Raw genomic sequence first — 24,194 nt, forward strand, 5'->3', positions numbered from 1 at the left:
CAAGTATATTCTTAAGTACAGACAGACCCCCAACTTATGATAGTTTGACTAAAACATTTTTCGACTTTACAATAGGTTTAAGACAAATCTGTTATAAGGTGAGGTATATCTGTATTTTATTCTTTGTACTATTACTGTAAATGGAATTATTTTTTTAATTTCCTCTTCGGATTGTTTAGTGTACATAAATATAAATACAACTGATTTTGTGTTTTGACTTTGTGTCCTGCAATTTTGCTGCATTCATTTATTAGTTCTAACAATGTTTCTGTGAAATCTTTAAGGTTTTTACATATAAAATCACGTCATCGCACATACAAACAGGGATAACTTGACTTTTCCCTTTCCAATTTTGATAGCTTTCTCTTCTTGATTAATTACTGTGGGCAATTAACTCCCAATACTATGGTAAATAAAAGTGGTGAAAGCAGACATCCTTGTCTTGTCTCTGATCTTAGAGAAAAAGCTTTCAGTCTTTGACCACTGACTGATTTTAGTTTGCTGAGACATCCTTGCATTACACTTGGTCCCAGCCTTTTGAAAGACTGTGAAACGTGGTTTTGCTAGTATTTTGTTGGGGATTTTGTATCAATATTCACAAAGGATACTGGTCTGTAATTTTCTAGTAGTATTATTGTCTGGCTTTGGTATCAGGGCATGTTAGAGTCACAGAATGAATTCACTTGAGAAGGACTAGTGCTAATTCTTTAAATGTCTGGAGAATTCAGCAGTGAAGCCATGTGGTTCAGGACTTTTCTTTGTTCAGAGGTTTTTGATTACTGATTCAATCTCTTTATTAATTATAGTCCTATTCAGATTTTCTATTTCTTCATGATTCAGTCTTGGCAGGTTGTATGTTTCCAGGAATGTGTCCGCTTCATTTAGGTTAAGCAATTTGTTCATGTACAGTTCTTAGCAGTATTCTCTTATAATCCTCACATCAAGGAATCCTCCCACCTTGAACTCCCAAAGCACTGAAATGATAGGTATGAGCCCAGCCCAAAATCCAAAACTTCTGAGTGCCAACGTTGTACTCAAAGGAAATGCTCACTGGAGCATTTCGTATTGGGGGTGTTCAACTGGTAAGTATAATGCAAATATTCCAAAATCAGAAAAAAAAACAAAATCCAAAACACTGGTCCCAACCATTTCAGTTAAGGAATACTCAATCTGTATTTTGAATGTGGCTTTTTCTTGATTAGGCCTTTTCTTAGCTGGTATAGACCTCGGATTGTCTTCCAGAGCTTCTATAAAGTGATTTCGTCTAGTCCCTAGTTGCTTATTAACGTTTCTATGGTGGAACGAGAGCCTGGAGCTTCCTAGACTGCCATTTTACCAATGTCAGAAAAAATTTTTTTAAGTTTTATTACATCAATAAAATAACTGCTAATTGAGGGATTACTGTGTGCTACATTCTTGTCTAACCCCTTTACATGCAGCATGTAATGTAATCCTCACAACAACCCCAAGTGATGGGCACTATTATTTTCTCCATTTTATGGATGTAATTTGCCCAAAGGATCACAACCACTAAGTGGTAAAAGCAGGGGAACAGCCCTAGTCCCTGGTTCCAAGCCCCCACATTTAACCACGATATGACATACAGCAGACTTGACTGCCTCAGGCCACTTTGCTCTGGCCCTTCAGGTGGGGTGCTTTGTTCAGAGTCTGGTGAATATCCATAGTGGATGTTTTCTTCTAGATCTGGTCAGCACTGGTTGTCTTTCATCATAAGAGGGAGGTGACACAGCTAGCCAGAGGCTCTGTGAGCACTAGTGGGCCAGACGCTTGTCAGGGACCACGGTGGGAGAGCTAGTCTTTCACTTGGAAATCTTCCATTATGTTGACACCTTTTCTACCTCTTCTGTGAAGTGCCAGTGTCTCCAGGAAAGACTCCTCCAATCTCCTGTCTGGGAAAACACCTGGCTGCTGACATCTGGGGGGCAGGGCAGAAGATAGGCCTGAGCGTCCTACTTGTCACTATCGAGAACTTCTCTTAATTCCTCTATTTTCAACCTCCACGACTCCCCTCTGTTGTACCTGGTGTCACTTATTTTACAGACTTTTCTATTAGTGCTATCTAATAGAAACACAATGCAAACCACATGTCAACAAGTAGAAACAAACATGAAATTAATTTTAATACTTTATTTAACCCAATATATTCAAAATACTATTATTGCAACATGGAATCAATATAAAGAAGTATTCATGGGATGTTTTACATTCTTTTTTTGTACTAGGTCTTTCCTATTTGGTGTGTATTTTACACCTGCTGCACATCTTCCTTCAAAACAGCCACATGTGACTCATGGCTACTACACTGGACAGTGTTGGTCTAGAAAATCAACTCCTGCAGGGCACAGTGGCTCATGCCTGTAATCCCAGTATTTTGGGAGGCTGAGGGCAGGATTGCTAGAGCCCCGGAGTTCAAGACCAGCCTCGGCAACAGGGCGAGACCTCGTCTCTACAAAAAATTTAAAAATTAGCTGGGCATGGTGGTGCACACCTGTAGTGTCAGCTACTCAGGAGGCTGAGGTGGGAGGATCACTTGAGTCCAGGAGTTCGAGGTTGCAGTCAGCTGTGGTTTCACCACTGCACTCCATTTGGGCAACAGAGCAAGACTCTATCTCAAAAAAAAAAAAAAAAGAAATGAAACCCCACATCTTTTGGTAGCAGCAGGAGTCACCCAGTGATGGAAAGTGAAGAAGGGAATGTGGGTGCCAAGAGAGAATTCCACCAATCCCTATCCCATTCCCATGCCTGATGCCTGCCACCCTTGGCACTCAGAGCCTTCAAGAACTGAGTCTTTCTGGGGGGCTGCTGGGCAAACTGCTCATTTCTTGTTGTTCTCACTCAAGCAGGCCCATGGTTGCAGCTGCTCTGCTATGCCAAGTCAGTTGTAACTCTCCCGTTGGCTGTTCTTTGGAAAGAAAAAAAGCTGTATAATATGTGAAACATTTCAAAGAATGTATGTAGCACATATGTAAGATTCATAAGCCTAATAAGAAAGCATGGCTGTGAGCGACCTCCCCACACCTGACTCAGGAACCCGAGCGTCATCTGTAGATGAACTTCCATTTTGCTTCTCCCAGTCTTCCCCTCTGTGTCCCCACCAGCAACGAGAATTTTGTGTATCATTGCACTTATTTTTTTCTTTTAGTTTACCACATGTGTATGTATCTATAAGTAATAAAATGATCTGTTTTGCTTCTCTACACTGTGCCATATGCCGTTTTTAGCAACTTGCTTTTAGATGACGTTCTGTTTTCAAGATTCATCCATGTTGCTGCATAAACCTAACACCTACTTACTGTTGCTGGTGTATAACATTCCATCATGTGAGCACAGACATGAGGGTTATTTCCAAGACCTGTATCAACGGCAAAAATTAAGATATCTGACAAAACCAAGTGTTGGAGAGGATGTGGATAGCTTGGAATTTTATCTGCTCCTTTACACTCACTCTAGAAAAATTGTACAAACAATTCTGCAAGAATTTTTCCAGAGTTTCCCTAAATAGAAATCCTGAATCACAGAAAATAAGAATGTTCAGCTTTGCAAGATAATGTCTCTATTCTAGAGTGGGTGTAAAGAAGCACATAAAATTTCCACACTATCCACATCCTCTCCAACATCTTAATTTTTGAAAGTCTAAGCATCTGTAAAGTGGTATATCTCACTGCATGTAGTCTTAGAATACTAACAAGGTTAAATGTCTTTTTCCATGTTGAATCACCATCTATGAAATGCTTTATAGGAGTTCTTTATATACACTGAATTAGAATCCTTATCCTTTACAGGCTGTAAGTGTTGCAAATATCTTCTCCCTACTCCGGCTTGTCTTTTCACAGTCTTTACCGGTGTTTTTTGTTTGTTTTGGGTTTTGTTTTGTTTTGTTTTGTTTTTTTTGGAGACAGGGTCTCACTCTGATGTCCAGTGGTGTAATCTCGGCTCACTGCAGCCTTGACCTCGGGGACTCAGGTGTTTCTTCCCACCTCAGCCTACTGAGGAGCTGGGACTACAAGTGTGTACCACCACAGCTGGCTAATTTTTTCTTTTTATTTCATAGAGACAGGATTTCACCAAGTTGCCCTGGCTAGTCTGGAACTCTTGGGCTCTGGCAATCTGCCCACCTCGGCCTCCCAAAGTGCTGGGATTCCTGGCATAAGCACATGGCCTATTGGTGTCTTGCAATAAACAAGAGATCTTAATTTTAATCTAGCAAATTCGGTCATTTTTGTTTTAGAGTGAACATTTTCTGTGATTAGGAAAAACGTGGCCAGAGGCTGGGTGTGGTGGCTCACGCACCTGTAATCCCAACACTGTGGGAAGCCAAGGCAGGCAGATCACCTGAGATCAGGGGTTCGAGCCCAGTCCGGCCAACATGGCAAAACCCTGTCTCTACTAAAAATACAAAAATTAGACGAGCGTGGTGGCAGATGCCTGTAATCCCAGTTACTCGGGAGGCTGAGGCAGGAGAATCACTTGAACCCAGGGGGCGGAGGATGCAGTGAGCTGAGATCGCGCTACTGCACTCCAGCCTGGGCAACAGAGCGAAATTCCATCTCCAGAAAATAAAAAAAAGAAAGAAAGAAAAAAGAAAAGAAAAAGGTGGCTGGGTGCAGTGGCTCATGCCCCTGTAATCCGAGCACTTTGGGAGGCTGAAGGAGGCAGGCTGCTTAAACTTATGAGTTAGAGCCCAGCCTGAGCAACATGGCGAAACCCTGATTCTACGAAAAATGCAAAAATTAGCCAGGCATAGTGGTGCAGGCTTGTAGTCCTAGCTACTCGAGAGACTGAGGTAGGAGGATGGCTTGAGCCCAGGAGGCAGAGGTTGCAGTGATCCAAGAACGTGTCACTGCACTCCAGCCTGGGTGACAGAGCCAGACCTTGTCTCAAAAAAAAAAGAAAAAGAAAAAAGAAAAAGGCATACTTCCCTATCAAGGTCTTAAAGATAGTCTCCTATAATTTACCCAAAACTGAATTTCCTGTATGTTGTGAGTTAGGGATCCAACTGCATCCTTCTCCGACCGTCACAGCACTATGTTTGAAGAGTCTGTCCTTTGCACAGCGATATGGAATTCCACCTCTGGAATTCAAACTTCTTAGGTCTGTTTCTGACAGCTTCTGTCTCACTGGCCAATCTGGATTTCCCTGAGCCAATTCTGAAGTAAGTCTTGATACGGGCAAGGCAAGTGCTCCCTCCTTATTCTTCTTCACAATGACCTCTCAATACTAGGACTTAATTCTCCTCAACATTTTAGAATCAACTTATCACATTTCACATAAAACTCAAGGAGGTTTAAAGAGGCACTGAATCCACAGAACAATATGAGTTTTGAAAATATTCAGTCTTCCTAGGCAAGAACATTCTGCCTCTATTTATTTGTCTTCTTTTTTTTTTTTTTTGAGATGGAGTCTCGCTCAGCCGCCCAGGCTGGAGTGCAGTGGTGCGATCTGGGCTCACTGCAAGCTCCGCCTCCCGGGTTCACACCATTCTCCTGCCTCAGCCTCCCAAGTAGCTGGGACTACAGGCGCCTGCCGCCACGCCCGGCTAATTTTTTGTATTTTTAGTAGAGACGGGGTTTCACCGTGTTAGCCAGGATGGTCTCAATCTCCTGACCTCGGGATCCATCCGCTTTGGCCTCCCAAAGTGCTGGGATTATTCGTCTTCTTTAACGTCTCTTAATAAAATTGCAAATTTTTCTCCCTCAAAAATTTTACACATCTTTTGTTAATCGTTTATATCAAAGACGGTTCTATTGGGAAAATAGAAACCATGCTAAGGCATTTCAAACTCAAAGGGTTTAATATAGAAAATAGGTGCTTTCAAAACAACTGGCAAGGCTATATAGTGTGAGCAAAAGTAAAGTGGGCTAACTCTACTCTTCCATCTATTTCCTACAGTCATCGTCAAGAGTCAGGAAGCTACCACTACCATCTATAGGTTAGGAAACTGCAAAAATCTGCTGCCAATACTGCAGCTGCTCTGCAGCCCTGAGACAGCTGGCCAGTGGGGGAAGGCAGAAGCCACTGCAAAAAGTCACCACAAAATCTAAGCCCAGACACATCCCCCCACATACACTATGGCCTGAGGAAGAAAGGTTCCACCTCCCTTCCACTTGCCACATTTCCCAAGACACATGTGATAGAGCAAATGACACACAGAAGCCTGCTGCCAGAGGGTTCTGAGTGCTACTGCTCCAGTATTCCAGCCTCTGAAACCCAGGGACAAGCCCAGAAGGGAGCAGGTTGTACCTAACATGCCATTTCCCTCTTTTCAAAAACATGCAGAAATTACTGATCTACTGTTACATCTCTCCCCTTTTTTCGTCCCCTTTGGTTTTACATTTTTTATATTCCTTTTTAGTAGGCTTTTAGCAGGGCAATGAAGTAACCTCACGTGGTAACTCCAGAAGTCCTGAAGTCTGCGCTCAAAAGCAACCTGACTGAGCATGGCCAGGGCTTCCCAAAGGGTTACTAAAACTCTCCTCATACAAAGGAAGGTCACAGCTTTTGAGCAAAGGTGGTTATTAGCTAACTCTCTACTCCCCCCACCAACGCAGAGTTTCCTTTTTTTGCAGGGGGAGGAGGTTGGGGGAAGGGAGTGTGTCAATGAAGACCTGACTCTATATCCATGATTTTTTAAAAATTTCTTTTAAAATAAACTAGAAAAAAAATCACAAGATGTTAGCAGTTATTAATTCAGGGAAGTAAGAAAATATGTATTACATTTTCTTTGTACATTTTAATGACTTAATTTGCTCAGAATCTCAACTTTAAGAACAATTAGAAATCAATCTGCTTGGCCGGGCACAGTGACTCATGCCTGTAATCCCAGCACTTTGGGGGGCCGAGGTGGGCGGATCACGAGGTCAGATCGAGACCATCCTGGCTAGCATGGCGAAACCCCATCTCTACTAAAAATACAAAAAAAAAAGCCAGGTGTGATAGCAGGTGCCTGTAATCCCAGCTACTCGGGAGACTGAGGCAGGAGAATGGCATGAACCCGGGAGGCGGAGCTTGTAGTAAGCCAAGATCGCAACACTGTACTCCAGCCTAGGCGACAGAGCGAGACTCCGTCTCAAAAAAAAAAAAAATCAGGCCGGGCGCGGTGGCTCAAGCCTGTAATCCCAGCACTTTGGGAGGCCGAGACGGGCGGATCACGAGGTCAGGAGATCGAGACCATCCTGGCTAACACAGTGAAACCCCGTCTCTACTAAAAATACAAAAACTTAGCCAGGCGAGGTGGCGGGCGCCTGTAGTCCCAGCTACTCGGGAGGCTGAGGCAGGAGAATGGCGTAAACCCGGGAGGTGGAGCTTGCAGTGAGCTGAGATCCGGCCACTGCACTCCAGCCTGGGTGACAGAGCGAGACTCCGTCTCAAAAAAAAAAAAAAAAAAAAAAAAAATCAATCTGCTCACCCTCCAGACTGTGACACAGCACTATACAAGGACAATCATAGGACCATGAGTCAAGGGGAAGCAGAGTGAGCCTTGCCAGGGCAGTGGCCTCCTCAGCCCACCTGGAACACTCCTAGGCCCTACCGGGTCTCAACGGGCTTGCACACACGGGTCCTCATTGTCATGCCTTCACTGCTCAGTCCTGGTGCAGGCCACCACTCATAACTCTCGGCTTCTATGAGAGATTTTATTTTTCTGTCTAGGGAAAACATATAGCAACCAATGTAACTTCAAGCCAATACTCAAGTGCAAAGCTGATGCCTCCTCCATGCCAGGCCATGTGGTCAAAAAGGGAAATCAAACCTTGCCTTCAACAAGTCTTCAGAGCGTGGAAAAATGAACAAGGCGGCAACTATGAGAGTGGATACTATTATGTTCAGTGTGTGTAACAGGACAGTTATTACAAACAACCACAAAAGCAAAGCCAAATGGCACTTGGAGAACAGCAAATAAGCTCTGCTTCCATTTGAAAGTGAATCAAGAATCATCTGGTTCTCTCTTCAGGAATTCTCCAAGAGGCTGGATATAAGGTCTCACTCTATGAGTCAGACAAAGCGAGGCTCTCACTCATAACCACATGGTCGTCCCCAGGCTGACCAACCAGGGAACCCAGCAGCCAAAGGAGCCCAAGCACTGGAAAGCCCACTGGGAATCCACTTTCTCTGGGTTTTGACCCTAAAGACCCACCAGGTCAAAGGGCTGTCCCAGAGGCTCCTGACCGGGCCAACACCATCCAAACCCCCAATTGGAAAGGCAAACACCTCCACCAGAGACATGCATAATCTGATGAAGGGATGATCAGGAGGGGCCCCCTCTAAACAGCATTCTTTTCTTTTTTTTTTTTTGAAACAGAATCTCACTCTGTCACCCAGGCTGGAGTGCACTGGCATGATCTCAGCTCACTGCAACCTCCACCTCCCGGGTTCAAGTCATTCTCCTTCAAGTTCAAATGTCACCTAATGCCCTACCTAATACCCTGGTTGGAATGAATTGGTTTTCCTTCAGTACTAAGCCTACAGGAATTATGGCACACCGTTCATGTCCTAGGCCAAGTCCCACTAAGGAAGGAAAAGGTCTCTGCCCTCTGGGAGCTCATAGTCTGGATGGAAAAATTAAGCCTGGGCACCAGGCATGGTGAGAATTACCATTGGTTCTGATGCTGTAAGAGAGGGACAAGTGGGGGACTGGAAGAAGCCAATCTATAAAAGGAGGGACCACAGACATTCTCCCACTGTGGTAGCATCTGAGCTACAGCCTGAAGGACAGCAGGGCTTGTCTATGCAGAAACAGAACAAAGGAATTCCAGGAAAACATAAAGGAAGCACGCATCTAGCAGATTATTAATGGGGGTGGGTACAGGAAACAACAGCCCAGCTGAGCCACTGAAGGGGAAGTAGTGATAAATCAGGCTGGCAAAGCAGTTTGTGAAGGAGTTTGCATCCCTGACCAAAGCATTTAGGCCTGTGATTCTCAAGCTGGTGTAAGACACACTTTCCCTTTAGTGGCTTTATCAGCCCCACCTAGTCTTAAAAACAAATTCGTGGATACATGTATATGTATGTCTCACACATTCACACACACACACGCATAAGTACTCACTACACCTCCCACCCAACACAAGTTGAGAACAACGGATCCAGTGAACATTGTTATTCATGGGGTACCCTGTATTCCTTGAGGGTGCTGGGGCTAAAGAACCTGGTTCTCTGATTTAGCCTTTTTGTGGCCTTTACATACATCTTTAGGAGGCTACATATGGCCAGGAGAGAACCCACAAGTGCAAAGTTCCAGGTGAATAAGTGAGCAGGAGGGGAGGGCGTGCCAAGGTCAGTCTAAAAGAGCACACTCGGGATCAAGAGGCAGCCACATCCAGAGCCAGGATGGGGATAAGGTCAGAGGCAGCCAGGGTGCCACCCCTCAGGAGGGGTTCACACTCAAGACCATGCAAGTCCAGGGAGTGCAGCGCCTCCTTAAGTGTGGCCTCCTGGGCATCTCACAGGCCTCCCCACAGTCCTGCCATCTTGTAAGTTCTGGGATCTGCCTAGGTTGGGCACCTATTTTTTAAAAAGATAGAAAGAGAGAGAGAGAGAAATGGGTCGGCTCAAACTAACTTTCCAATATGTTAAGACAGCACACACCTCCACCCCTCACAAGAGGCACAGTCACCCAGCTACAACAAAGAGACAAGGTGGTGTGTACCCGGCCTACGCAACATACTCACCTGGACAGTTGGCTTCGTCACTCTCATCCTCGCAAGTCGCCCAGCCGTCACACTGCCAGGGGAGGGGGATACACTGGATGGTGCCGCTGCGACAGGCAAACTGCCCAGGGTTGCACCGCAGCTCTGTGGAACCAAAGGGTGAGAGGCCATTGAGGAAGTGGCAGTAGGTCAGCAAACCACAGCCCACGGGCCAGATCAGTCTCTTCCCATTTGTTTATTTTATGAATGTATTTATTTATTTATTTTTGAGACACAGTCTCACTCTGTCACCCAGGCTGGAGTGCCAGTGGTGCGATCTCAGCTCACTGCAACCTTCACCTTCCGGATTCAAGCAATTCTCGTCCCTCAGCCTCCTGAGTAGCTGGAACTACAAGCATGTGCCACCATGCCTAGCTAATTTTTATATTTTTAGTAGAGACGGGGTTTTGCAATGTTGGCCAGGCTGGTCTTGAACTCCTGGCCTCAAGTGATCTGCCTGCTTCGGCCTCCCAAAGTGCCAGGATTACAGGCATGTACCACTGTGCCCGGCCCCCGTCTGTCTTTAAAATCAAGTTTTATCAGAACACAGCCACAAATATGTATTGTCTATGGCTGCTTTCAAGCTACAGCAGCAGAGCTGAGTAGCTGCAGGAGAGACTATATGGCCTGCAAAGCTGAAAACATTGAATGCCTGGCCCTTTACGAACCTATTACCTAGAGATAAAAACTGTAACACTTAAGATGAAAAATACACTGCAGAACATTAACAGGTGTGTAGTAGCAAAGATTAGTGACGTGAAGACATAACAATAGAAACATTCTGAACTAAGGCCGGGCGCAGGTGCTCAAGCCTGTAATCCCAGCACTTTGGGACGCCGAGGCGGGCGGATCACGAGGTCAGGAGATCAAGACCATCCTGGCGAACACGGTGAAACCCCGTCTCTACTAAAAATACAAAAAAATTAGCCGGGTGTGGTGACGGGCGCCTGTAGTCCCAGCTTCTAGGGAGGCTGAGGCAGGAGAATGGCTTGAACCCGGGAGGCGGTGGAACTTGCAGTGAGCCAGGATCGCGCCACTGCACTCCAGCCTGGGCGACAGAGCGAGACTCTGTCTCAAAAAAAAAAAAAAAAGAAACATTCTGAACTAAAACACAGAATGAAAAAATACCAGAAAAAAAGTGCAAATCATCAGTAAGCTGTGGAACAACCTCACACACCGTAATACATGGGGAAACACACAAAACATCTGAAGAAACAATGGGGAAAGTTTCCCAGATGGATGAAAACTATAAACCCACAAATCCAAGTAGCTCAATGAACTGCAAGCACCAGAAATACAAAGAATACAACTCCAAGTCACACTGGAATTTAATTGCTTAAAATCAGTGATAAAATCTTTTTTTTTTTTTTTTTTGAGATGGAGTCTCACTTTGTTGCCCACGCTGGAGTGCGGTGGCGCGATCTCAGCTCACTGCAAGCTCCGCCTCCTGGGTTCACGCCATTCTCCTGCCTCAGCCTCCCAGTAGCTGGGACTATAGGCGCCCGCCACCACGCCCGGCTAATTTTTTGTATTTTTAGTAGAGACGGAGTTTCACCGTGTTAGCCAGGATGGTCTCGATCTCCTGACCTCGTGATCCGCCCTCCTCGGCCTCCCAAAGTGCTGGGATTACAGGTGTGAGCCACCGCGCCTGGCCAAATCAGTGATAAAATCTTAAAAGCAGGCAGAAAAAGAAGACATGCACAGAAACACAAAGATCAAGATGACAGCAGATTTCTCATTAGAAACAACACAGCCTAGAAGACAGTAAGGTGACATGTTAAAGTTCTGAAAGAAAAACCTGTTGGCCTACAATCATTTAAAGCAAAAACACAGATACTACATTGTGGGGTTTATAACATACACAGAAGAAAAATGTTGTCAATAATAGCACCAAAGCTGGAAAGAGAGAAACAGAAGCACACTGTTTTAAGGCTCTCATACTACAGGTAAAGTGGTCCATCACTTGAAGGTACTCTGTGATAAGTTAATGATGAACCCCACTAAAATAACGCAAGAGTTATAGCAAGCAAGCCAACATAGAAGAGAACAAAAAATAATCCAAAAGAAGAAAAAAAAAAAGGGGAGACAGATGGTACAAATGAAAACAAATGGTAATATGGTAGATTTTAATTAAACTTGCCTAATCAATAAGCATACGGAATGATCTAAACACTCCAACTGAAAGGCAGAATGTGTACATAGGGAAAAAAGCAAGAAACAACTACATATTACCTAAAAGAAACTCACTTTATATAGGCATATATAAGAGAAAATAAAACAATAAAAAATGATACACCATAACACTAATCAAAGGATCGCTGGAAGGGCGGGTACAGTGGCTCACTCCTGTAATCCCCATAATCCCCGCATTTTGGGAGGCTGATGCAGAGAGATCACTTGAGCCTAGGAGTTCGAGACCAGCCTGAGCAACATGGCAAAACGCCATCTCTCCAAAAATACAAAAAATTAGCTGGGTATTGGGACAAACACCTGTAGCCCCAGCTACTCGAGAGGCTAAGGTGGGAGGATCACCTGAACCGGGGGAGTTGAGGCTGCAGTGAGCTATAATTGTGCCACTGCACTATAGCCTGGGCAACGGGAATGAGACCCTGTCTCAAAAAAAGGATAGCTGGAGTGTATTAATATCACACAAAGTAGACTTCAGTGCAAATACTACCAGGAATAAAGAAGGTCATTTAATAATGATAAGGGATTGATTTAAAAGGACATAATCCTAAATGTTTATGTATCTATTAAAATTTACGAGGCCGGGCGCAGTGGCTCAAGCCTGTAATCCCAGCACTTTGGGAGGCCAAGACGGGCGGATCACGAGGTCAGGAGATCGAGACCATCCTGGTTAACACGGTGAAACCCCGTCTCTACTAAAAATACAAAAAAAAACCAGCCGGGCGAGGTGGCGGGCGCCTGTAGTCCCAGCTACTCGGGAGGCTGAGGCAGGAGAATGGCGTGAACCCGGAAGGCAGAGCTTGCAGTGAGCTGAGATCCGGCCACTGTACTCCAGCCTGGGCGGCAGAGCGAGACTCCGTCTCAAAAAAAAAAAAAAAAAAAAAAAAAAAAAAAAAATTTACGAAAGAAACTTCAAAATTCATGAAACAAAAACTACTATAACTGCTAATAGACTAATCCACAATTAAAGTCAGAGATTTTAATAACCCTCTTGATAGAACAAGCAGATAGAAAACCAGCAAGGGCTGGGCATGGTGGCTCATGCCAGTAATCCCAGCATCTTGGGAGGCTGAGGCAGGCGGATCACTTGAGGTCAGGAGTTCGAGACCAGCCTGGCCAACATGGTGAATGGTCAGGAGTTCGAGACCAGCCAGGCCAACATGGTGAATACTAAAATACAAAAATTAGCTGGGTGTGGCGATGCACACCTGTAATCCCAGCAACTTGGGAGGCCGAGGCAGGAGAATCACTTGAACCTGGGAAAAAAAAAAAAAAAAAAAGAAATCACAAAAGAAGAGCAAATGAAACCTAGCAGTAAGAAATAATAAAGATGAGAGTAGATATTACTGAAATTGAAAACAGAAAAATAATGAAGAAAAACAAAAGTTGTTTTTATGAGATCAGTAATATTAATAAACCTCTAGACAGCCTGATCAGCAAAAAAAATAAAGAATACAAAATACCAGGCCAATCATGGTGGCTCATGCCTGTAATCCAAACACTTTGGGAGGTTGAGGTGGGCAAATCATCTGAGGTCAGGAGTTCGAGACCAGCCTGGCCAACATGCCGAAACCCCGTCTACCAAAAATACAAAAATCAGCCAGGTGTGGTGGCGCATGCCTGTGGTCCCAGCTACACAGGAGGCTAAGGCAGGAGAATCGCTTGAACCTGGGAGGTGGAGGTTACAGTGAGGCAAGATTACACAACTGCACTGCAGCCTGGGCGACAGAACGAGACTCCGTCTCAAAAAAAACTACTATCAGAAGAGAGGTGTCATCACTATGGATTCCAGAGAAATTAAAAAGGCTAACAGAGGAGGGGTGAAGAATAAGGTAATAGTATGAACAACTTTATGTCAATAAATCTGACAATTTGGATGAAATACACAAATTATTTGAAAGATGAAATGCAAAGTTCACTCTAAGATAAATAAACAATCTGAACAGCCCTAAAAGGAATTGAATTTTTAGTTAAAAATCTTCAAAGGAAACTTCAGGCACAAAGTTTCAATGGAAAATTCCTCCAAATATTTAAGGAAGAATCAATGTCAATTCTATACAAACTCTACCATAAGTTCAGATATTTAAAAATTACCATTAGCAATAGTATCAAAAACAAAAAATACTTGTATAAATCTAACAAAAGATGTGAAGTCCTGCACACTGAAAATTTTTCAACATTGCTGAGAAAAAAACATTTTTTAAAGACCTAAACCTTTAGGGAGACATACAGTGTTCATGGACTAGTAGATTTAAAACGATTAATATCAATTCTACGCAAATTGACCTACAGATTCAATTTAACCCCAATCAATATTTCAGCAGGACTTTTTGTAGAAACTGAGTGACTCTAAAATTCATATAGAAAGACAAAAGACTTAGAATACTCCAAACAAGGCCGGGCGCGGTGGCTCAAGCCTGTAATCCCAGCACTTTGGGAGGCCGAGACGGGTGGATCACGAGGTCAGGAGATCGAGACCATCCTGGCTAACACGGTGAAACCCCGTCTCTACTAAAAAATACAAAAAACTAGCCGGGCGAAGTGGCGGGCGCCTGTAGTCCCAGCTACTCGGGAGGCTGAGGCGGGAGAATGGCGTGAACCCGGGAGGTGGAGCTTGCAGTGAGCCGAGATCGCGCCACCGCACTCCAGCCTGGGCGACAGAGCGAGACTCCGTCTCAAAAAAAAAAAAAAAAAAAACAAACAAACAAAAAAACAGACATCAAGATCAAGAGAATAGAACAGAGTGCAGAAACAAACCCACACATATGTGACCAACTAATTTATGACAAAGTGCAAAGGCAGTTCCCTGGAGAAAGAACAGTCCTTTCAACAGAATGGTACTTGGAAAACTAGGAAGAAAGAAAAATGAAGAGCAGGAGGAGGAAAGAAAGGAAGAAGGAAGGAGTTCATCTACAAAACGAAGTTAAAAAAAGGAGGAGGAAGAGGAGGAAGAAAGAAGAGGAGGAGGAGGAGGAAGAAAGAGGAACAAAGAACAACTACTTTGATCCATTCCTCACACCGCATAAAAAATTCAGAATAGCCAGATGAGGTGGCTCACGCCTGTAATCCCAGCACTTTCGGGTGGGCCTGAGGTGGGTGGGTCACCTAAGGTCGGGAGCTCAAGACCAGTCTGACCAACACGGTGAAACCCTGTCTCTACTAAAAATACAAAATTAGCTGGGCATGGTGGTGCACGTCTGTAATCCCAGCTACTAGGGAGGCTGAGGCAGAAGAATTGCTTGAACCCAGGAGGCGGAGGTTGTGGTAAGCCAAGACAGTGCCATTGCACTCCAGCCTGGGCAACAAGAGTGAAACTCCACCAAAAAAAAAATCAAAATAGATCATAGGCCTACAGGTGAAGCCTAAAACTATAAAACTCAGAGAAGAAAACACAAGAAGAAAATCTTCGCACCCTTGGTTTAGGCAAATACCTTTAATATATCTACCACAAATACAATCTATAAAAGAAAAAGCTGATAAATTGGACTTCATCAAAATTGAGAACTTTTGTTTTTTTCCAAGAACTTTTGTTTTTCAAAAGACATGTTAAGATAATGCAAAGACAAACCACACACAGAGAGAAAACATTTGCAAATCATGGATCTGATAAAGGGCTTGCTTGTATCCGGAATATATAAAGCATTCTCAAATTTCAGTAAGAAAACCACCCAATTTTTCAAATGGGCATGGGCCAAGTGCGGTGGCTTATACCTGTAATCCCTGCACTTTAGGAGGCAAAGGTGGGAGCAACACTTGAGCCCAGGAGTTCAAAACCAACATAACAAGACCTCATCTCTACGTTATAAAAAAAAAAAAAAAAAATTAGCTGGGCTTGGTGACACATGCCCGTAATCCCAGCTACTCAGGAGGCTGAGGCAAGAGGATTGCCTAAGCCTAAGAGCTGGAGGCTGTGCTGAAATAGGATTGCAATGCTGCCCTCCAGCTTAGGCAACAGCAAGACACCCCCAACTCCAGAAAAAAATAAATAAAATAGGCAAAATATCTTAATGGTCACTTAACCAAACAAGACGTACAGACGGCTAGCAAGCACATGAAAAGATGCTCAACATCTGTAGTCATTAAGGAAATGCAAATTAAAGCATGAAGAGGTGGGGCACAGCAGCCCACGCCTGTAATCCCAACACTTTGGGAGGCTGAGGTGGATGGATCACCTGAGGTCAAGAGTTTGAGACCAGCCTGGTCAACAAGATGAAACCCCATCTCTACTGAAAATACAAAAATTACATGGGTGTGGTGGCAGGCGCCTGTAATCCCAGTTATTCAGGAAGCTGAGGCAGAATTGCTTGAACCCAGGAGATAGAGGTTGCAGTAAGCCAAGATTGCACCACTACACTCCAGTCTGGGCGACAGAACGAGACTCCGTCTCAAAAAAAAAAAAAAAAAAAAAAAAAAACCATGAAGAGAAACCACTTACTAAAATGGTTAAAATGAAAAAGAATGACCATACCAAGTGGTGGCAAGTGTGTGAAGCAACTGGAACTCTCCCAGTGAAAATATAAAATGGTACAACTTTTTTGCAAAACAAGTTGACAGTTTCTTTAAAAACTGAATATATACCTACCATATAACCTGACCATTCCATTCCTAAGTATTTAACCAAGAGAAATGAAAGCAAATGTCCATACAAAGACTTGTTCATAGTACTTTTATTTGTAATATCCAAAAGCTGGAAACAAACAGTGTCTATCAAGAAGCAAATCGGTAAGTTGTGTACAGCCATACAATGGACTACTACTCAGCAATAAAAAGGAATAAGCTATTAACACATTGCGCAGCACGGATGAATCTCAAAATAATTATGTTGAGTGAAGAAGCCAGCATGTACTCAAAAGAATACCTATTGTATGACAATATTTATATAAAAATCTAAAAAATGCACTTGCAGCTGTCATGACAGAAAGGGACGGGGGTGGGAGGGATTACAAAGGAGCACAAGAAAACATTTGGGGTGACGATATGCTGTGTTCATTACCTTGACTGTGGTGACGGTTTCACAGGTTTATACATACATGAAAACTCAAATTTGGCCGGGCGCAGAGGCTCACGCCTGTAATCCCAGCACTTTGGGAGGCTGAGGCAGGTGGATCACCTGAGGTCAGGAGTTCAAGACCAGCCTGACCAACATGGAAAAACCCCATCTCTACTAAAAATACAAAATTAGCCAGGCATGGTGGCGCATGCCTGCAATCCCAGCTATTTGGGAGGCTGAGGCAGGAGAATCGCTTGAACCTGGGAGGCGGAGGTTGCAGTGAGTCGAAATCACGCCACTGCTCTCCAGCCTAGGCAACAAGAGCAAAACTCTGTCTCAAAAAACAAAAAACTTGGTCAGGCACAGTGGCTCACACCTGTAATCCCAGCACTCTGGGAGGCCGAGACAGGCAAATCCCGAAGTCAGGAGATTGAGACCATCCTAGCTGACATGGTGAAACCCCGTCTCTACTAAAAATACAAACAATTAGCTGGGCGTGGTGGTGGGCGCCTGTAGTCCCAGCTACTCGGGAGGCTGAGGCAGGAGAATGCCGGCAACCGAGATGGAGCTTGCATTGAGCCGAGATGGAGGTGGAGCTTGCAGTGAGCTGACATGGCACCACTGCCCTTCAGCCTGGTCGACAAAGCAAGACTCCGTCTCAAAGAAAAAAAAAAAAAAACACTCAAATTTTACACTTTATGTATAATTTATTATAAGTCAATTATACCTCAATAAGGCTGTTTAAAAAAAATAATAACTATCATGAAATAGATTTCTGTTTAAATAAACAGGAAACAATCTTGAGGTAAAAAGATACTGACCCCAAGGCTAAAAATCCAGGCACCCTGTGTTCTAGGACTAGATATGCCTGGAACTGAAGAACTAAATTGAATCATGGCCCATCTAACGTGCTTGCTCCTCTGGAAAAGACAGCCTTGGCCTACCAGATCTCACCTCCGCCATCCATACAGGAGTTAGGTCCTTTTCATAATTATAAACCCAGGGTTTGCCCCATGACTGGTACTGAAGAACTATCAGATGAGTGAATCAGCAATTGGCACGAGCTCTTCTGGCCTTTAGGCCAGGTCTGTCTCCCTCAGCCACAACTAACCATTAGATCAAGAATCTGGAACCCTCCATTCTTCCTCAACATATTCTAGGTCTTCAGTTTTATGGTAAAAATTTCTAATTTCTTACTATTTTGCGATAAAAATGGAACATGAATGGAACTGGAGGACATTATGTTAAGTGAAATAAGCCAGGCACAGAAAGACAAACTTCACGTTCTCATTCATGTGTGGGAGCTGAAAAAAAGTTAAACTCATGGAGCTAGAGTGGAATGGTGGTTACCAGAGGCTGGGAAAGGCAGAAGTGAGAAAGAGAGGTTGGTTAATAGATACAAAAACATAGTTAAAGGAAATAAGGAATAAGGTCTAGTATGACTATAGTTAATAATAGTTTATTCTATACTTCAAAATAAAAAGAGTAGAATCAGAATGTTCCTAACACAAGAAAAGTGATAAATGCTTGAGGTGACAGATACCCCAATGACCATAACTTGATCATTACACATTTTATGATTGTATCAAAATATCATATATACCCCATACATGTAACTACTGTGCCACAAAGTTTAAAACAAAATTTTTTAAAGACTAATGCAGAAGAAAGAAAAAAAACCCTCTAATTTCCCAAACTATATTGAGAAAGAGTTCATTCACTGAATAGAAATTTAGCAACAGAACATTCTTTTTTATTTTTTAGAGATGGACTCTCACTATGCTGCTCAGGCCAGAGTACAGTGGTGGCTATTCACAGGCACAATCACGGTGCCTCAAAGTCAAATGACTCTCCCACCTTAGACGACAGGCCTGAGCTACTCCGCCCAGCAGAACATTTTAACAGTGTCCATTCCGTTTAAAAAAAAAAAAAAAAACTATGGTTTTGTTCAAAGTAAATTCATAGCTCACATCACAGCCCTCCAAATCTACGCCCTAACACATCATACCCTAGGCCTAGAAAAACTTCAATGCACTACCTTAAATTATTTTTGAAATAGTTGAGTAAGAAGTAATAAGTAACAACCCTGTGGGTTTTCTTTCTCCATACCCATATCTCCTCCAAAAGCAAATGTCCTGGTGTCAGCCAAGTCTTCTCTGGCAAACAAGGCCCCTTCCCCCACGCACCACAGCCACCTTGCCTTGCCTTGCCTTGGCCGCTTCTAAGTAGTACTTGTCACTCCTGGCTTCCTATATATTGGTATACAGTAAACCTATATATACATATATTGATATGTAAGTGAAGCAGGCAGGTGCAGTGGCTCACGCCTGTAATCCCAGCACTTTGGGAAGCCGAGGCAGGTGGATCATGAGGTCAGGAGTTCAAGACCAGCCTGGCCAAGACGGTGAAACCCCGTCTCTACTAAAAACACAAAAATTAGCCAGGTGTGGTGCGGGTGCCTGTAATCCCAGCTACTCTGGAGGCTGAGGCAGAGAACTGCTTGAATCCAGGAGGCGGAGGTTGCAGTAAGCTGAGATTGCACCACTGCACTCTAGCCTGGGCAACAGAGCAAGGCTCTGTCTAAAAAAGTAGTTTCCTGAGGGTACAGGTCATGTCTGCACTGTTCACTCCTGTGTTCCCAGAGCATAGCAGACCACACTTAGTGTCCATAACTCAAACACACTCAAAGAATACTTCTTCTCTCCACTCTCTAATCTATGCATGTCTGGGAAAGGCTCCTAAGGCCCAAACAGCCTTCCTCTTTGAGAAGTGCCCATTTGGCCACTTCATGAGTGCCACCTGCCCTGCCCCAGGCTGGGCCAATGAGAAGAGTCTGTAAGGTGATGGGAGTGGGAAAGTCCATGCTAGCCAGACTGAGACAGTCACTTGAAGTTCTGTGCACCCTGAGGCAGAAAGAGGAAAGGGGTAAGACCAGAAGGGCAGAGAAAGGGGAGCAACACCCTTCACAGTCCCATGACCCCAAGGATGGCTGTGCTTCCTCCCTGGGCTCAGGGAAAAGTTCCTCCTACAGCTACTCCTTACAACCAGACGGCTCTGGCTAAAATAGCCCCCATACCAACTTTCTGTTCTTTTCTTTCTTTCTCCAAATACTTTTAAAAAATAGTTGAGGCCGGGCGCGGTGGCTCAAGCCTGTAATCCCAGCACTTTGGGAGGCCGAGACGGGCGGATCACGAGGTCAGGAGATCGAGACCATCCTGGCGAACACCGTGAAACCCCGTCTCTACTAAAAAATACAAAAAACTAGCCGGGCGAGGTGGCGGGCGCCTGTAGTCCCAGCTACTCGGGAGGCTGAGGCAGGAGAATGGCGTAAACCCGGGAGGCGGAGCTTGCAGTGAGCCGAGATCGCGCCACTGCACTCCAGCCTGGGCTACAGAGCGAGACTCCCTCTCAAAAAAAAAAAAAAAAAAAAATAGTTATCAAAAGAGGAAAAATAAGCTATCAGCAGAATGACTGTCTTACTACATCCTGAACACAGCTGGGCTCCCCACTGCCGGGTCTTAGTCCATGGTATCCCCTCTCCCCAGGTCTCAAGACACACCAGGAACCCCTCCCTAAACTCCCTTTAGTCTGCCTCCTTGGCGTAGCCCTGTTTTCCCAAGCAGCTCTTCTCTGTTCTTTTCTTCACACCTTGAGTAGGGTCAGCACACTTTTCCCTCAAGGGCCAGATAAGTATTTCCAGCTTCGCAGGTCACCCTCTCTCGCCACAGCTGCCCAACCCTGCTGCTGTGGAGCTAAAGGAGCCGCAGATAATATGGGAATGCTTGGGCATAGCCATGTCCAATAAAGCATTAGCAAAAAACAAAAAAAAAGGGGGGGCCAGTTGCAGGTGTAGTTTGCCAAACCCTGTTCTGGAGTATACAGATAGGGACATTTTACATACATGTAAATGTTTTGTTATTTTGAGACAGGGTCTCACTCTGTCACCCAGGCTGGAGTGCAGTGGCATGATCACAGATCACTGCGGCACAGACATCCTGGGCTCCAGTGATTCTCTTGCCCCAGACTCCCGAGTAGCTGGGACTACAGGCGCATACCGCCATACAAAGCTAATTTTTTTTTTTTTTTTTTTTTTTAAAGTAAAGACAAGGTCTTGCTATGTTGCCCAGGCTGGTCTCGAACTCCTGAGCTCAAGCGATCCTCTCACTTCACACTCTCAAAGTTTTGGGATTACAGGCATGAGCCACTGTGTCTGGCCAAGAGACACATCTTTATTGCTGCCCCATACTCCGTATCACCAACACCCCACACATGAAGGCATTCACTAAATGCCTGATAAACTGCACAGCTCAAAATCTTCCCATATTCTGCTAGCAGACAACAAAGTGTCAAAAGTTCTCCAATAGGGAAGGTTTTCTCCCTTCTTGATCCACCTGTCAAGCCAGGTCTATTCTGGAAGCAACTGAAGATGTGGATCACTCATTAACATTGGCACGTACTCTGTGCCAGGCAGTTCTCCAGGTGACAGGGCTGTGGAAATGAACAAAGCAAGTCAACTCCAGGACATGACAGAGCTTGCATCCAGCACAGCATGCCAGATGGTAACTCCGACAGGTCAAACTGGCATTGCTTTAGCTGGACGTCAACACTGCGTTTCCACGGCTATGCATGGTGACTCATGCCTGTTACCCCAACACTTTGGGAGGCCAAGGCAGGTGGATCACTTGAGCCCAGGAGTTCGAGACCAGCGTGGGCAACATGGTGAAATCCCAGCTCTACTAAAAATACAAAACATAAGCCAGGTATGGTGGTGTGCAGGCCTGTAGTCCCAGCTACTCAGGAGGCTGAGGCGGGAGAATCACCTCAGCCTGAGAAGCCAAGACTGCAGTGAGCCATGATAGCACCACTGCACTCCAGCCTGTCTCAAAAAAACAAAACACCACCAACAACAAATAACTGCCTGTCCTTTCTCAATATCCTCCACAGTCTCTCTGTAAAGCATTAAGTGCAATTTCCGCGACATATAGAGTTGCTTAAAAACAGTCACCCTTGGCCGGGCGTGGTGGCTCACACCTGTAAGCCCAGCAATTTGGGAGGCTGAGGCAGGTGGATCACGAGGTCAGGAGTTCAAGACCAGCCTGGCCAAGATGGTGAAACCTCGACCCTACTAAAAATACAAAAAAATTAGCTGGGCGTGATGGCACACGCCTGTAATCCCAGCTACTCTGGAGGCTGAGGCAGAGAATTTCTTAAACCCAGGAGGCGGAGGTTGCAGTGAGCCGAGATTGCACCACTGCACTCCAGCCTGGGTGACAGAGCAAGATTCCATCTTAAAAAAAAAAAATTCACCCTTGGCCAGGTATAGTGGCTCATGCCTATAATCCCAGCACTTTAGGAGGCCAAGGTAGGAGGATCACTTGAGGTTAGGAGTTAGGAGTTCGAGACCAGCCTGGACAAGGCAAAACCCTGTTCCTACTAAAGTACAAACATTAGCTGGGTGTGGCGGCACACATCTGTAATCCCAGCTACTCAGAAGGCTGAGACACAAGAATCGCTTGAACCGGGGAGGCGAGGTTGCAGTGAGCCAAGATCACGTTACTGCGCTCCAGCCTGTGCAACAGAGCAAGACTGTGTCAAAAAAAACAAAAAACAAAAAAAAAAGGTCACCCCTTTCCACTACTGGCTTTATGAGGTCCTGTCCCAGGCCTTCTGGTGATGACTGTCACCTTGCTGTAGCATGGCAGAGGCAGGCCAGCTCCTCTTAGCCAATGGATTGTTGACACTTTATGAAACGATCCATGCCCACAACATGCCAGCCGCAGTACCAAAATAAGAACGGCCCCATCCTGGCTGACATGGTGAAACCCTGTCTCTACTAAAAATACAAAAAAATTAGCCGGGGCGTGGTAGCCTGTGCTTGTAGTCCCAGCTACTCAGGAGGCTGAGGCAGGAGAATCGCTTGAACCCGGGAGGCAGAGGTTGCAGTGAGCCAAGATTGTGCCACTGCACTCCAGCCTGGGCAACAGAGCGAGACTCCATTTTTAAAAACAAAAACAAAAACCTGCCACATCAGCAGTTCCTAGACTTCTTCATTCTAAGATACCTTAATACACTTAAAATTATTGAAGACCCCAAAGAGCTTTTATTTATGTGGGTTATATCTGTCAATATTTACTGTATCAGAAATTAAAACTGAGAAATTTGGCCAGACACAGTGGCTCACATCTGCAATCCCAGCACTTTGGGAGGCCAAGGTGGTCAGAACATTTGAGGTCAGGAGTTCAAGACCAGCCTGGCCAACATGATGAAACCCTGTATCTACCAAAAAATATAAAACTCAGCCGGGCGTGGTGGCACGCTCCTGCAGTCCCAGCTACTCCAGAGGCTGAAGTGGGAGAATCACTTGAACCTGGGAGGTGGATGGAGGTTGCAGTGAGCCAAGATTGCACCACTGTATACTCCAGCCTGGGCGTCTGAGTGAAACCCTGTCTCAAAAAAAACACTTGAGAATTTTTTTAAACACAAGAATCCCAAGCCCCTGCTCAAAGGTTTTAACCTTTTATTAGAATTATCAAATGCTCATGATTCCACTCATAGGCATGTACTCAAGAGAATTAAAAGCAGACTCAAACAGATGCTGGCACACCACTGTTCCCAACAGCATTATTCACACCAGCCAAGAGGCAGAGACAACCCAAGTGGCCAGAACAGATGAGAGGATAAATAAATGCGGTATATCCATACAAAAGAGTATTATTCCGCCATAAAAACAGCAGGCATGTAGTACCCCATGGGCAACCAAGTAATGGTGTACTGTGTCGCTTCAAAAGTGAATGTGGGGCCCGGCGCGGTGGCTCACACCTGTCATCCCAGCACTTTGGGAGGCTGAGGTGGGCGGATCACCTGAGGTCAAGAGTTCAAGACCACCCTGGCCAACATGGTGAAACTCTGTCTTTACCAAAAATACAAAAATTAGCCAGGTGTAGTGACACATACCTGTAGTCCCAACTACTTGGGAGGCTGAGGCACGAGAATCACTTGAACCAGGGAGGCGGAGGTTGCAGTGAGCCGAGGTTGTGCCACTGCACTCCAGCCTGGGCAACAAGAGCAAAACTCTGTTTTTAAAAAAAAAAAAAAGGCCGGGCGCGGTGGCTCAAGCCTGTAATCCCAGCACTTTGGGAGGCCGAGACGGGCGGATCACGAGGTCAGGAGTTCGAGACCATCCTGGCTAACACGGTGAAACCCCGTCTCTACTAAAAAATACAGAAAACTAGCCGGGCGAGGTGGCGGGCGCCTGTAGTCCCAGCTACTCGGGAGGCTGAGGCAGGAGAATGGCGGCGTGAACCCAGGAGGCG

General features: G+C 44.9%; 1 protein-coding gene across 4 annotated transcripts in view; it reads right to left on the reverse strand.

The window, feature by feature from the left end:
* Positions 1-24,194, reverse strand: part of DGCR2 (DiGeorge syndrome critical region gene 2) — an 85,062-nt gene that overhangs the window by 38,959 nt on the left and 21,909 nt on the right. For 2 of the 4 annotated variants that reach the window (XM_025398038.1, XM_025398037.1), the window contains exon 2: positions 9,687-9,809. The exons of the other annotated variants lie outside the window; for them this stretch is intronic. In XM_025398038.1, the coding sequence (XP_025253823.1) occupies positions 9,687-9,809 (123 nt within the window). The remainder of the gene's footprint in view (positions 1-9,686; positions 9,810-24,194) is intronic. 4 annotated transcript variants of the gene reach the window in all.

The sequence above is a fragment of the Theropithecus gelada genome, chromosome 10 (assembly GCF_003255815.1).
Source record: "Theropithecus gelada isolate Dixy chromosome 10, Tgel_1.0, whole genome shotgun sequence".
Taxonomy (NCBI): domain Eukaryota; kingdom Metazoa; phylum Chordata; class Mammalia; order Primates; family Cercopithecidae; genus Theropithecus; species Theropithecus gelada.